The sequence below is a fragment of the Gopherus flavomarginatus genome, chromosome 1 (assembly GCF_025201925.1).
Source record: "Gopherus flavomarginatus isolate rGopFla2 chromosome 1, rGopFla2.mat.asm, whole genome shotgun sequence".
NCBI classification, from domain to species: domain Eukaryota; kingdom Metazoa; phylum Chordata; order Testudines; family Testudinidae; genus Gopherus; species Gopherus flavomarginatus.
The window spans coordinates 93,852,167-93,867,186 of NC_066617.1; the positions used below are offsets into that span (position 1 = coordinate 93,852,167).

Consider the following 15,020-nt stretch of genomic DNA (forward strand, 5'->3'; position numbering starts at 1 on the left):
CTGTAATGAAAAACCCACAGCTGGCCCATGCCAGCTGGTTCAGGCTGTGAGATTGTTTCATTGCAGTGTAGACTTCTGGGTTTCGGCTGAAGTCTGGGCTCTAAGACCCTGTGAGGAAGGAGGGTGCCAGAATTCGAGCTCCAGCCCAAGCCCAGAAGTCTACACTGCAATTAAACAGCCCAGCATCCCAAGCCCCGCAAACCTGTCAGCTGGCCCAAGCTAGCTGCTGGTGTCTAGATGCAATGTAAGTATACCCTTAGTCACACAAAGTTTACACGGTGCTTTAGAGATGTAAAGGGTCATGTGAGTACTAAACATTGTAATTAATAGTATTATTATTTTCAAACCTCCAGCCGAGTTCAGGCTGACCGTTTATGTTTCAGGTGACCATTAAAGCTGATTCCTAATTTATCTAAACCAGATCTTCCCACTGCATTACAAAACTAAACATCTGACTCATATTCAGTGCTGGGAGAGGTGATTTCTAACTACGTGTTGTTCTGCCCCGGATGCGATTCCTCCATCTGACACTGATTCCTGACCTGCCATTGCCAAAGTATGGAGGCCGTCATTTAGGTTTTTTATTGGAAACAGTTGGATTTCCTGCCCCCTTCTGATTTACCCACAGCTAACACTGCACGACACAAAGTTCACCTAGTTTACACTCTGTAAGGGACCTGTGATTGCTTTCCTTGTAATTTGTACATCTCATTTATCAGTAAGTACATGGTACGTAAATGTGTACAGAGCAAGATTTTAAAACATTTGCATAATGTATGTTAACTTATGGCATCTGTCAATTTACTTGTTAACATAAATGCTAATATATGCATATTTAGGCTTAACATCAAGATTGAGAGCTCTTGAAGTAGGGACTTTGGATAATATTTTCAAATGTGCCTAAGTCACTTTTGAAAATGGGAGTTAGGGTGCTTTTGAAAATTGTAGCCGTTTTACACACCTGCTTAGAAAGCACCTAGCACACACCTGGCACATTCCTGATTAATAAAAAATGGTATTGATAATGACTTTATATCCATAAATAATTATAAACAGCATGATTAGGAGGGATGGCAACATTTTAAATAAAATAATTATTTGATCTGAATCTTCAGCTACTGCTTGTCCCAAACATGAGCCTCAAATCTCTGCTGAAGTCTGATGACATTTGATTCCCCTGCTCCTCACTTCTTCCCATGCCTGAAGTTGCCTCTACGTTTCCTTGTTTCAGCCAGTAATGGCAGGCCAACAATACTCTTGAGGGATAGGCTGCTCTGTTAGTATTGCCAGCCTGATCAGAACAAGGGTATCCTGGAAATCTTCCAAGAAGGCTTGTTCTGTCATGAGTTCCACCGGTGCTTTTGAATATCTTCTTCTCCCCACCTCTTCGAAACCCAGTGCAAACATTAAGTAACTGATCTTCATGACACTCCCCAGAGGCATGCTTTGGTTTCCTACCTGTAAAAGAGGGCTAACAAGGCAAAGGAGTGAAATGACAGGGGCCAGATTAGACCCTAGACATGCTTGACTGAGTCCTAGGGACATTCTTCCCGCTCCTACTACCCTCGAGGCTGCAGCTACACTGAGCTTTCTTCTAAGTATCTCCCACTGTCACCGAGCTAACCATGCAGCTCCCCTCATGCTAGCACCAGTGGAGTGGGGTAGGCTGCTGGCAGCATTCTTACCTGCCATTAACCCTGCCCAGAGATGGTGTAGGTGCTCAAAACACCACTGGCTAACCTGTACTAGCCCTTCCATTGTTCTTAGCCTTGGGGGAGCTGCATTGCTATTGCAGCAATGGGGGGAGATTTTTCAGAAAAAGCTCAGGCCTATTATGAGCATCCAAACTTCTGGGTGCTGCTTAGCCAAACCTCTGAGGAGCCTTTGGAAGTTGGCCCGTCGTTAACACCCACCACTGTACTGAGAGAGTAACAACGTCCACAACACTGGTCCTTAAACTTGGGATTGGAACCACAGACACCTCCAGGTTGAGTGTGCCAGCCAAAAACCTGCCTCATGTTACCACTGACAAGCAATTTCATTGTTCACACGCTGTGAGGAAAGTTTGCCTGAGTTTCAAGTGAGTGACAGAAAACCTGGTCAAGAAATTTCTCTCTGAAAAAGCCCTGAAACAATTTAAAATTCCTCTGCACATGCCATGAGAGAGAGGCAATCGCCCACAGAATGTTACTTAACATTCCAGAGAGTGTCCTCCTCTGCTAATTGAAAGACCATGAGTTGCTGCTGAAGGGCAATCACTTACTCAGTGCTTAACTTTCCGATGGCGGCTTTGGTAGCCAGGCCTGTCTCTTGCCTCTTCAGCAAGAACACTAATCAGAGAGTAGCAGAGACAGTTTCCAAAAGCCTCTTGGTTTTTAATCTAACATCTTAGGTAAGAAAGCATCCCATGAAGCCCTTCCTTGTGGAATAGAAAGAAGGGGGAGGCTGCGTACTTGACAGCCAAGATAGTGCATGGAAAGCCATAAGAAAGCTGGAATGAGAGTGTGGGTAACGAAGCTGAAAGGGTATTCCCCAAGCAGATGCTCTGATACAGTGGCTAGAAAGCTGAGAGAAGTGGTCAGTCCACTATAGCAAGTACTCTTTGGTCCAGAACGGGATGCTGCTGTCTTTGTCTGGATATGACAAGAGTGAGCTCACGTAGCTGAAGAAGTCTTGAGTTTCTCTTATGAAATAGCATACTCTGATTCATCTTCTGAAGGGATGTCAGCCTACGTGGAAGAGCTCCAATAGTTCAAAAAAAAAAAAAAAAGACCCTCAGCCTTGGTAGTCCAAGTAGGAGTCCTGGGGCCATTCATGGGTGAGAGGCAAGACCAAATTACAGAGCCCCAGCAGTCTAAGGAAGAATATCATCTTACAGGCAGCTCTTCAGTAGCCAATTCTATATGTTTCTAATGCAAAGCCAAATTGATAAGCCAGTCTCTGCCGGCTGAATAGTCTACATTAACAAATAATCAATAGACAGTCCACAAAGGATATCTGGGGGACAGGACTGTTCAAAACCCCATGATTTTTAGCCCCTCCATATGTGTATCCTGAAAAGGAATATGGCATCCTGGTGGCCTGGATCAACTTCCTCCATAAAAATTCTGGAATCTGGGCACTGGTGTGGGGAGACAAGGTGCATGAAAGGATATTTTCAGGAGTACGCTCCTCCCAGTGTAAGGTGAGGGAAAAAGAATCCAGTTAATTGCTGCTGGCAAAGCTGATGCTTCTGTTAGCCAGCCCAACCAGCCTAGGGGAAGATTGGCTTGGTGGGTTTGAGGCTGTCCTAGCCCGGCATGTGTCCTCTCCCATCCCCGTGTTGCTATCCTTTCCAATGATGCGAAAGCAAGAGGGGGCAGGGGCTGAACTCTGGCCATGGCAAGTGTCTCTGTGTTAAACTTGCAGGCAGACCAAGAGAACGGCCAAAGACCCTGCCTTTGGGATCTGAAATGTCACCCGTGGAAGTCAAGATTTCAGCATCTTGCCCAAAGGGCTTCTCTAGGCTGATTCCCCTCTTTTTCCCTGGGGCTGGATTAAAACTTTATTCCATGTAGACACAGGATTCCACTTGAGTTTTTACGCCTCCTGTCACGTTGGAGATAGCTGTCCCTCCTTTGCACACACACTGGGCTACAAACCTGCTTGTGGAGAGAAGTGTTTCTCATTGTGCAGGACTATGGACACTACTGAGACATTAGTGAGAAACTTTACTGCCTCCTCCTGGCAGCAGCCCTTTTGCTGGGAGGCAGGCAGTCACTGGGAATGAACCACAGAATGCCTTTTTGATAGTGAAGAGCTCTCCATGCACTTTCTTTATGCTTCTTTTCCTACCTATTCCCGCCATAGCCCTCTCCCCTGGCCTCTCTCAACCCACAGGCAGTCAACTGGCACATGCTGCCAAGGGGAAGAGGTGATCGCCTCTCAGACTATGTGGGATGGAAAGGTGGCAGGAATCACAGAGCGACAAGTCCTCATCTGCCATCATGGGTGATCTGGGTAAGTGCTCCTCTCACCCTACACCATTTTCTCTAACTGGTGACCACACACAACATGCTTGCCCAGAATCCATCTAAAGTGACATTAACATCTCGCCCTGGTTCCCCTCTTCTTCCACAACCCTGCCAAGGAGGGCCCATCGATGTATTAAGCTAGAGTGACAATCACAGGGAACCTTTGGTGGGAATTTTCCAAGCCAAGGATAATATTTTGCATGTTTCCTTTCACTATCCTCAAGTCCCAAGGTGTGGATGCAGCCCCTAAATACAACCCAAGAACCAACTAGCATTTGTAACAAAAATAGGATGCGGATCCCCTGGTAAGAAGGGGTGCTACCACACCAGGGTTTGCGGGGGAGGGGCAACATTCTGAAGCTGCAGGAAAGGCTAGTGATGGCTGATCAGTATAAATTATTTTTATAAGTGTGTGAATTGTACCAGGATGAGAAGGCAGGAATAATCCCCTTCCCCTCTCTCTCCTAGCAACAGCGAGACCACAGAGGTACAACACTCCTCAGAGGGAGGAAGAACTGCCGGTAAAACTGACCAGAGAGCAATTGGAGGTGAGGTACCAGGGGTAACCAGCCAGACACTTAAGAATATAAAACATAAGAATAGTCATACTGCATCAGACCAATGGTCCAGCTAGCCCGGTATCCTGTTTTCGACAGTGGCCAATGCCAGGTGCTTCAGTGGGAATTAACAGAACAGGCAATCATCAAGTGATCCATCCCATCGCCCAGTCCCAGCTTGTAGCAGTCAGAGGTTTAGGGATACCCAGAGCATGGGGTCGCATCCCTGACCATCTTGGCTAATAGCCATTGAAGGACTTGTCCTCCATGAACTTATTTAATTCTTTTTTGAACTCAGTTATACTTTTGGCCTTCACAACTTCCCTGGGCAATGAGTTCCACAGGTTGACTGTGCGTTGTGTGGAGAAGACACATATTGGAGGAGCAGCCTCAAAGAAAAACAAATGCCAACAACTGGAACTTTATCAGGAAGGAGGAGTTTAACCCATGCTATGTCTCTCTACAAGCAGCTGGGCCCAAATCCCAAAGATCCACTGTTATTCCAGCCAGGGGATCAGCTGTCTTTCTGGAGGTTTTTTGGGCAAGGGGGATGGGACAGGCTGGTGGCAATGAAGGCTGGCTGATAGCTGGTGAGTCACTATTCCAGTGGCTGGAGTCTGGGAGAATGTATATGAGGATGGAAAGATGAAGTTAATAGGGCAGAAGAATACATTTATTCAGGCCCATAAAGTGAAAAATTGCGGTATATTTTCAATGCAGCAAGTGCTGTGTTTGCCTAAGCCCAGTATCACCATTCCCCTGGGAGAAGGGGAGATGGTTACATCTCTGCTGATGCACAATTAGCCTGGAAGGTAAGCTCAGGAGCAGCATCTCGAGTCTCTGATTTACACTCAGATTTCTGCAGGGGAACAAACATCATGTTCTTTGAGGAGATGATGGAGGGACGCAGCACCTCCTTTCCTCTGGAAATTCAAGGGGTCACTCTTCCTTTTTCTCATGAGCATTCAGGGAGTCAACACTTTTTTCCCTTTAAGGTGGCAGTGCTATATTTGCTTTTGGGGTGCACATTTCTTCTAGGGAGGAGGGTCAGGATTCTAACACCACAATTTCTTCATGATGTTTGGGGAGTTATTCCAATTTTCCTAAAGGAGCTGAGGGCCCAACATCTAGTTTTCTTCAGGCTTTGGAGAGGAAGCACATTTCCTTTGGAAGGGAGGAAGAATTGGAAACAAATGTAAAGTTTCTACAAAGGGGACCAGAGAGGCAGTGCCTATGTGTCCTCGGATGGATCAGTGCCTCATTTCTCAGTGGGCAGGGGCAGAAAAGAGGAGGTCAAGTTAATTACAAGGAGGCTTGTCCAACATATGACAAAATTAACGACGTATGTGTGAATATAATCTTCATACCCCTGGCCTCCCTGCTCCGTACAGCCTTCACTAGTACTGCCAACTTCAGCTGCTCAAAAATCATAAATGTTGGGTATTTTATATTTCTTTTTTGACTTCTGAGACTTTCTGGGCCATTCTTTTCTCTTCAACAATGAAGGCTAAAAACTTATTATTTAAAAAAATGAAAGTGGAGATTCTCGCATAATCATAGGACTCCAGGAACTGGGGCTTTATGAAAAACACCACTATTGAAAAACTTGAGATGAAATCACAAGATCTGATAACACTGCCTCCTTCTCTCTTTCACTCTCTCTCTCACACATGCACACCCCACTCCTCTCCTACCTCTTCATTTCCCTCCAAAACAACAAACACAAAATACCTCTGCACAACTTTTATTCTTGATCATTTTATTTTGGTGATTTTCATGCTACATAAAAATTAGTATTTATATCAAAAAATTATTCACAATATTTCCAAAATAGGCCAAGATTTTTTTCCCTTTTTTCTTTTTTTCAATATTTTTGATGTTTTTTGTTTTTGTTTTTTGTTTTTTTACTGCAGCTAGTTACAAAACATCCCGTTTCCTCTCTGCCACCATCATCTTGCTGTCGGTTCCCTTTGCACAATTGCATATTTTTAAAAAACTCTTTTTTTTAATTTTATTTTGAGAAATAAATAGTCATTTGGCACTCCTGCCTCTGTGGCTCTGGTTCTCACAAGTGGAGGGGCCAGGGGTTGAGCATGTGTATGTGAAAAAAAGTGAGGAGGAGGCAATATTTAGGTCCAGAAGTTCACGCAAGGAGGAAGGAAATGTTTGCTCTAAAGGAAGGCCTGGTAGGTGTCAGAGCCCACCCAGAGAAACCATGAGCTCAGGAGAAGTGAAGGAGGGACAGTGGGGCAATAGGGGAATTACACTGCAGAACAGTGGTTTTCACCCTTTTCTTCATTTGCGGACCCCTAAAAAATTTCGAATGGAGGTGTGGGCCCCTTTGGAAATCTTAGACATGGTCTGCAGACCCCAGGTTGAAAACCATCGCTATAGGTGAATATTTATTTCTCTTTTGATCTATAGACTGAGCTCATCCAACATTCTCTGGGCAAATTTACATTATTTAAAAGTAAAATACATAAGATGCTGACCAGTGTCAGCCCTAAATAGTGTCCCTCCCCTAACCCCAGAAGAAACTAGAATTTTCCCAGTCACTATTTTGTTTCAGCCAAAAGCCTGGAAAGCATAAAGGAGCCTGACACCATCTCCTGAATGTCAACACACTTGGGTTCCCACATACCCATGAGGGCAGGATATCCCAAGCCAAGAACACCCCGCTGCTCCTACGCCCCGGATGCTCACATCCACATGCTGCGATTTCTCTCACATGTCACAATGGTGCATAGGGAGAGTGTTGGTCAGGCCCCATATTTCTCCCCAGTTGCTCTACTGTGGGCACTGCTAGATTCTGGTTGGCCCAGGAGGGCACTGTCTGAGTCAAAGGCCAGCCCTAGCCACCCATGAACAGCACAGGGCTGCAGGAAAAAGACAGAAGTGGGCATGGGAGTTATTAGATCCCCTCTCTGGATCTTATTTCTCAGGACCCAGGTCCAGTCCCTTTTGTTTCTATAAGTGGGGGGAGGCAGCAATGAGGATTGTGCAAGGAGGGAGAGAAAGAATTACTGAAAAGATAGTTTAGGCTGTTCCAACCAGGAGCTGGCTCACTCCACCTTGCTCAATCTCCCCTCATGTTTTCAAATCTGCCCTCCACAGCTTTTTTAGCATTGTTCCCACCCAAGAGCATGATCTAAAGGAATTATCACTGCCAGCCCAAGGGAGAAACCTCCACCTCTCTTTTCCCTGCTGCCCTTCCCCTCATCATCGAGGAGTAGTCACCCTTGGAGCATCCATACGGTGAGATCAGTGGCAACGGAGGGCCGGTCTGTGAGTAGAACCTCTATTGTATTGTTCCACTGTATTTCAACAGAGATTGCGACACACTTGTATCTGAGCTACAGAATCTCATGCGCACGCCGGCCTCCCCTCCCCTACTGATCACTACCAACTCAGCTCTAACACACCATTTATTGCCTATTGCCCAGGAAAAGATCACAAAGACTCCTCCTGAAAGAGCCCCAGGAATGTCCATCACTCCATGTCAGAGAGAACAGCAGCAGTGGTACCCTATGTAATCATGACAGCTGGAGCCTGGTCTGGTCTAGATACTTACTATTCAGGGATTCCAAGGAGAGGTCTGGTCTAAATGGGTACACTGGTTGGGTGAGCTGTATCTAAATCAAAGTCCACACTTCCACGGCCAAGAATGAGTTATGCCCAGTGGGTGGGGACTGAGATAGCAAGGAAACTAGTGAAAACATACAGTGGAGAGAGAGGGCTCTTATTACACAACACTGCAACCCACCCCAGGGTGATGACAACATTTGGGGCCACTGTTCTAGAATTCTGTAGTAAAACTTTAGAAGGAAAAAAGAAAAAGAGAGTGTGAAAAAAAAACCTGTGCAATGATTAAACATTCCCACCTCTGAGAATCCAGGTAGAAGTTAGTTAGAAGTTACTGTCAGAGAGGCTGAAGCCTTTTCTCTGTAGCAGCCCCAATCTCCAAATTATAGATGGTGCTTCGGTCACTGGCAAAGAGATGTCTCAAGATTGTCCTGGCAACAAAAGCATTTGCAAAGGAAAAAGCCCAAACACAGCTGACTGCATACACAGAACTGAGGTCTCAAAACATCATATTGCTGAAAAAAGGCTCCCTTTCTCCCGCCAAAATGACTTTACAAAATTTCCCCCCTAAAAATGTTGAAAATGGAGAGAGAAAAAGAGCCACTTGCTGTATTCTGAGCAGATGTGAAAAGAGAGATCCCGCTCCAAGGATAAGAAAAGCCACCAGTGGCAGCAGAACTCCAAAGCTAGCCACTTCCCCTTTGAATCCCTCTTATTGCCACATGTGTTCAGTGGCGAGGTCCGTTCCTACAGTATCTCATGAGGATTCTGACTGGTTTTAGGTACCCAGCCTTTTAAGAATTGAAAAACAAACAAAAAAACACCCCACAAAGCTTTTCTCCTCCTTGAAAGCAAAACCTGGCAGCGCACAGGATATTGCTGGAGAGGAACCAGTGAATGCCTGCAGAAGAAAGCAGAGGATGTTGATGGGTATGCTTTGAAATAAGAAGCCACCCAAGGCCTCATAAATATGTAAAAATATGTCTAAGTGGCCAAGAGACTGGAACATAATGAGTCGGTTTAATGGAAACAAGTGGCATAAATGACAAGAAGCAACAGCCAGAGGACGTTGTTCCTTCCTCGGCTGTTTGATCGCAGTGGCCGCTTATCAAGTCCTGGTGTTCTTTTCCAACTATTGGCAGAAGAGATCTTTGTGTTGTACAAAATGGCCAGTTAAAGTGCAGAACTGGCTGGCTCCAGAGGGGACTCCCAACTGATTCCCCTCTGCTGGGATGCCACCAGTTTGTTGATATCTCCTTGGGATGGGAAGGAGAAGATGCAGAAAGGTCATCTGCTGCCTCCCCATAGAGCTCACTGTCTCCTCTTCTCCCCCACAATGCTACAGAGCTAGGGGAAGGTGAACTCAATTCCCAACTCAGGTCACCAGGTGCGCTGCTTTTCCAGGCCCTTCAATGAACACTTACACTTGCAAAACGAAAACAGGATACCTGAGATCAAATCTATCGCAGCATAGCTCTCCCCTCCATACTTATGCAAGAATGAAAATAGGGTTAGTGCTTCCATGCTGAAAGTGCACCAAGGAAGCAAGAAAGCAAAGGTGCATCCCACTCCAGTCATGAGACAAGTGCATCCCCCTTCTGCTTTACCAGGCATTTCCTGAACACTGTACTGTGCTGCGAGGGGATGTCTTCCTTCTCCATCTGCCAGGTAAGGCCCAAGGATGCAATGCATGTGGCACACTCGTGTGGAAACATGGCACATTGGCTTCAGCACAAAACTGAATTAGCATGTGGAATGAATTTCTGTTGCTATATTCCAGCCACCCCAAAGAGGAATCTGCTTTCTAACCTGATCTGTGAGGCAGAGCAGGTCCTCCAGGGTCCTCTCCAAGGAAGTCAGACCTGGGGCAAAGCAGGACAGCAAGAGCAGCACCACAGCTGCCAGACATGGGTGAATTTACCAGGACACACATCAGAGCTAAAAGAAAAAGAAGAAAGGCTGCCAGCCTGCAGATACCTATCAACTGGCTTTGCCCTAGCGCAGCTTCCAACAGGACTCTCTCTGCTCAACCACACACACACACACACACACACATCTACATACAGACTGCACACGCACGCGCACACACTCACACTATACACACACATCTACATACAGACTGCACACGCACGCGCACACACTCACACTATACACACACCCCTACATACAGACTGTACACACATGCACACACACACCTACATACAGACTGTACACACACGCACACACACACACATCTACATACACAGACTGTACACACACACACACACACACACACTATATACACACACATGTAAAATACACATGGTGCTGTGAGGCAGTAGGAGCCCCTAGAAGCTGTCAGAGCTCAGAGGAAATGACAGCTCATGGAGCTGAATCCCAGCAAAAGGCTCAGAAAGGGGAGAAGTCCACAGAAGCCAAGAACCTGCCCAGCATTCAGAGGAAGAACGTTTCATTACCTACCTCACTAATCTCATTTATTCTGGAGCACGTCTGACATGGGACTCATCTGCTAGCCCCTATGGGCCCATACGGAAGTCTCATTTGACAGGTGCCTTCTCGCTAGAACGCCAGCTGGGTAAGTCACAATTGGGGCACATCGAGTAAGCAGACGGTGGATTGACTGGCACTGCACCTAAAGCTATATCCAGAGTGACGAGAATGTGAAATCTCACCAACATACTTCCACGCATACTGACCAACGTTCACACGCACTTACTCCAAGCTCACCTGTGGCCCATGCTCGGATACCACACTGACACAGCTTCACCACACCCTGCACTGACGCACCAGCTCACTCAAACACACACTTGGCCATATGTCCACACACACACTGACACACATTCCCATTTACAGATTGACACACACGCTCACAGACTGCAACTACACTTGTTCACTCTATTCACTTATGGAAACTCCAGCATAGTGTACCAAAGTCATCCCTCCAGCCACTCCTTCTCATACTGACTTGCCAGGCCAAGGGGGACCCAGTCCTCAATGCCATTCTTTCCCAGATGCACAGCATGGCAGATAATCATGCGATCAGCGAACAAATCAATGGCTTCCGCAGACTATGCATAGTAGTAAATGCTGTTCAAACACAGCACCATCTCTCCAGAGTCTCTCCTGGGTTCTCATCAAGTAAAGAGGCATGGTAGAGAGACTCATGTTTGAAGTGGGTCAACCTGAAATGGATTATTGGTACATCTCCACCCTCCTGTGCACTTAACAATCAGCTGTCAAGGAAGGGAATTTTATAGACTACCTCTCACGACTTTCCAAGGAAAAAATGGTTTCATCGGGTTTCTTGCACTGGCAAATTTACCAGACTGCTCATGTTTTCCTTCATGGGTGTTCAAAGGCAGAACACAGGATTGGTGAAAGTGAAAGGCTGATATAGCTGCTAAATATCATCTTCTAAAAAAGAAGTGATTTGGTGCGCGCTAGAGAGTTTCAGGGAGACAGGGCAGCAATACAAGAGATAGAGTGACCTGCTTGAGCGCAGCCATTCTCCAACTGAAGGATCACATGAAGACAACAGAACAGTAAGATGGTAACCAGAGGAGCACAGGGAGCAAACAGTGAGAGTGTGTGGTTGTGAGGGAAAAAACACAGAGGTAGGACTGGAGGAGTGGGATGAGTACTGGGAAATAGGTGGACATGAGGGCGGGGAGATGGGGCACTGGAAAGGTTTGAACACCTGGATAAGAGGTGGATTTGGAGGTGGATAGAGAGATTCTAAAGGGAATAAGGTAAAGTAACTAGGAACTGCACAAAGATAGCAAAAGACACAGAATGACGCAGTCCCTCGTCCCATAGGGATTTGGGAGGACAATACGAAGAGAGGACTGTGGAGAAAGTAGGTGAGGAGGAAATGAAGGCCCAGAGAAAGATTACAGCAGAGGCAAGGTCATAGCAACAATGGATTCTACTAACACTCCAGAGAGATGACAACAACAGGGAGCAGAGAAAAGAAAGCAACCAGAGAAAAGCAGCAAGTCACCTAGAGAAGGAAACAGCCCGGTGCCTCAGACAAACAGTCCCTAACAATCAACACATCTTCTAATACAGGAAATTATTAAAACCCTCTCCTACCCCTCCCCCAACCCCAAATCTCCCCTACCTTGGGTCCCTTTCTTAACACACACATATAACATCCAGATAAACTTTCCAAACCAGCAAAAGCAGCCACTGAAACAACTTCAAACACCACATACCAAGAAAAACCACAATTTAGAAGTCAGCTTCCTCACCCTGCCCCCAGCCCATCATGCCATTGTTTAACAAGGAAATACTGTACATATATAAAAATCGCCCTCTTCCCCAACCTGAATGTAGTTGCTTGAATTACCTTCTGTATATATATACATATATATATTTATACACGATACTGCAGTCAAGGAAGCAGATGATATAAAAGTCACAAAATGAATATATTAAGTAAATAACTACCAGCAGAACATTAGGAAAGGTCATATTGTTCCTACTTTGAGAAGATGCATCTTGGGACAGAAAGAGTCACAAAGCGTACTGCAGTGTACTGGCTTTTGTGTGTGCACACGCGCCACTGCCTCCTGCTAATGTCAGATCTGCTTACATGCATATTATTTCATGTGTGTGCGTGTCCATCCCTATGGGATGGAATGTCAGACTTGCTCAAGTGTTAATCAGCATTAGCTATTTCAACTTTGAATGGTGGGAAACCTGCAAATACAGAATAAGAGCCCCATAACTACTAATGGCTAATGCAGATTCTTCTTTACCTCCGTGGGTAGAGAACTGTGCTTTTGGAGTTTAAGGTCATGAGTTCTGTTTCCTATGATACACAGTGATGGTTTCACTTTTCTATTTATTGGGCATTGCTAATAAACCCAAATTATTTCCATGTCCGCATTGCTGTCTGTAACCACCAAAAAGTGTGAGAATTCATCCAAACATTGTGGCTAAGAGAGGAAGCTGGGAATGCTCGAGAGATGGAGAGGGGACCCAAAGTCCATTAAAAAGTAAGCTTGTTTTTCTGAGAGATGCCCCTGTTCATCTGTGACTACCCTGATGAGTTCCAGACAGCCTGCGATGAAGATGACACAATAATTTTGGGATTGCTGCTGAGCTAGTAGAATCCCAACCTTTCCTTGGGGGAGGGTTTCTTGTGTGTGAGTGAATGGATGAGGTGGGGCTATATGGCTTGGAAGTCTATTTGGTTGCAATGTGGAAATAAGCCCTTGTGGGGACACAGCTTGGGTCCCTCTAGTTACTTTCTGTATGTGCCCTGCAGCATCCAGCAGCATGGTAGGTATGGTCCACTTGGACATACCAGGTGTGATCAGCAGCAGGGAAGCACTTATGGAAGATGGTGTGGGCGAGAGGGCATGGCTTTGAATCCTTCCCCATTTGCGGTCAGTGAGCCAGGAGCCCGACAATGCCATAAGTCTGATGAACAAAACTCCCAGGGACTTCAATATAAGTCATGCACGTGCCACAAATAATCTAAATCGGGTCCTAGGCTTCTCCATGACTCTAGCTTGGGTAAAGCAGGAAAGATCATGTTTACATCCTTAGACCAAGAACGTGGATGGTCAGCACAAAGTTCCCTCATCAGCACTGTCCCCACGGTTTCCCCTCCTCTGGCAATCAAATCTATGTGGGGAAATGTAAACCCCTCCCCATGGTTGCTAGACTGGAGCGAAGGGTGTGTGACAGGCCTCAGTCTGATCTTTGGTCATGTTCTCAGGCTTGCTTACATCTATTAATAAACAATGGAGGTTGGAGGGCATGCCACATTTTATAGAAAGCTCTAAAGCAAAGACTTGCCTGCAAGATCCCTGAGGTACCATGTCAACCTGTCACCAGTATCACATCCTTACTCTCTCTTGCTGGTACCATCACTATGAGGAACAACCCTAGGGAAAAAGAGACTCTATTCAGGATGGGTGTGGGCACCTCCTTGCTATTAGGAGGTCAACTTTTGTATGCATGCTGGAGACCTCTGAAGCAAAATGACCCAAACTGGCAACTATAACTTCACCATCAAACCCTATAGTCTTTTAGGACATCATGGAAGAATCTTCCTCACCACATATAAGGAGAATTAAAATAACTCCCTAACAGAGTTTATACCAGAGAATTGCTGACCAGTCTGAAGCCACTTGGGGAGTCCAGTGCCAAAAATATGGGGGATACATTTGTGTTAGAGATGGTGATACATTTGTTTGAGGGGAGTAGGGTGTACCACATTGTCTTGATGGATAGTGAGTTCTGACTGAAGCTTGTCTTTATGTTTTTGAAGTGACGAATTATTATGTTCTGATAGCAGGATCATGGCATGCTATGTTATGCCAGGATGTACTATGTGATGGAGTATTGTTATATCAGCATACATTATGTTACATCATTTTAGAAAACCAGTGTGAATACTCCAACAGGACATCATGCAAAGCTCCACAGTTTGGAAAGTCTGGCTGCCAGATACCCTGAAATTGGTATGGGATAGTCCTGATATTTTAGGGACATCTGCTCCTTCCCATTCTCCTTCAGAGCCATACATACATGCTGGCACTGCTCCAGAAGAAGGGGGATGATGAGAACATTAGAATATCTCTCAGGGAACCATGCCTGGAGTTCAAATGAAGAGAAATGTGGCAAATACATGGCCAGAGGTGCCAGATCCTTCCAGGTAGACTGAAAGCATACAGGACAGTTCATAGTAAATCCATGATACAATGACTTCTGCCCTTCAACCCAAACTTCACTATCTTAGTAGCTAGAGCCTTTGAGATGTGAAATGATCCCAGAAAGCATCCCAGAAAATACTGTCTTTTACTAAGGGGAAGAAAAAGAGAGAGGGAGATGGCAGAAAGGGGAGTGTAAAACA

The 15,020-nt window shown here is 45.7% G+C and overlaps 1 protein-coding gene across 1 annotated transcript in view; it reads right to left on the reverse strand.

Moving 5' to 3' along the window:
- Positions 1–293: 293 nt before the first annotated feature.
- Positions 294–15,020, reverse strand: part of GRIN2B (glutamate ionotropic receptor NMDA type subunit 2B) — a 333,110-nt gene continuing 318,383 nt past the window's right edge. The window contains exon 14 of the mRNA XM_050953765.1: positions 294–10,090. Within this exon, the coding sequence (XP_050809722.1) occupies positions 10,085–10,090 (6 nt within the window). The 3' untranslated portion in view covers positions 294–10,084. The remainder of the gene's footprint in view (positions 10,091–15,020) is intronic.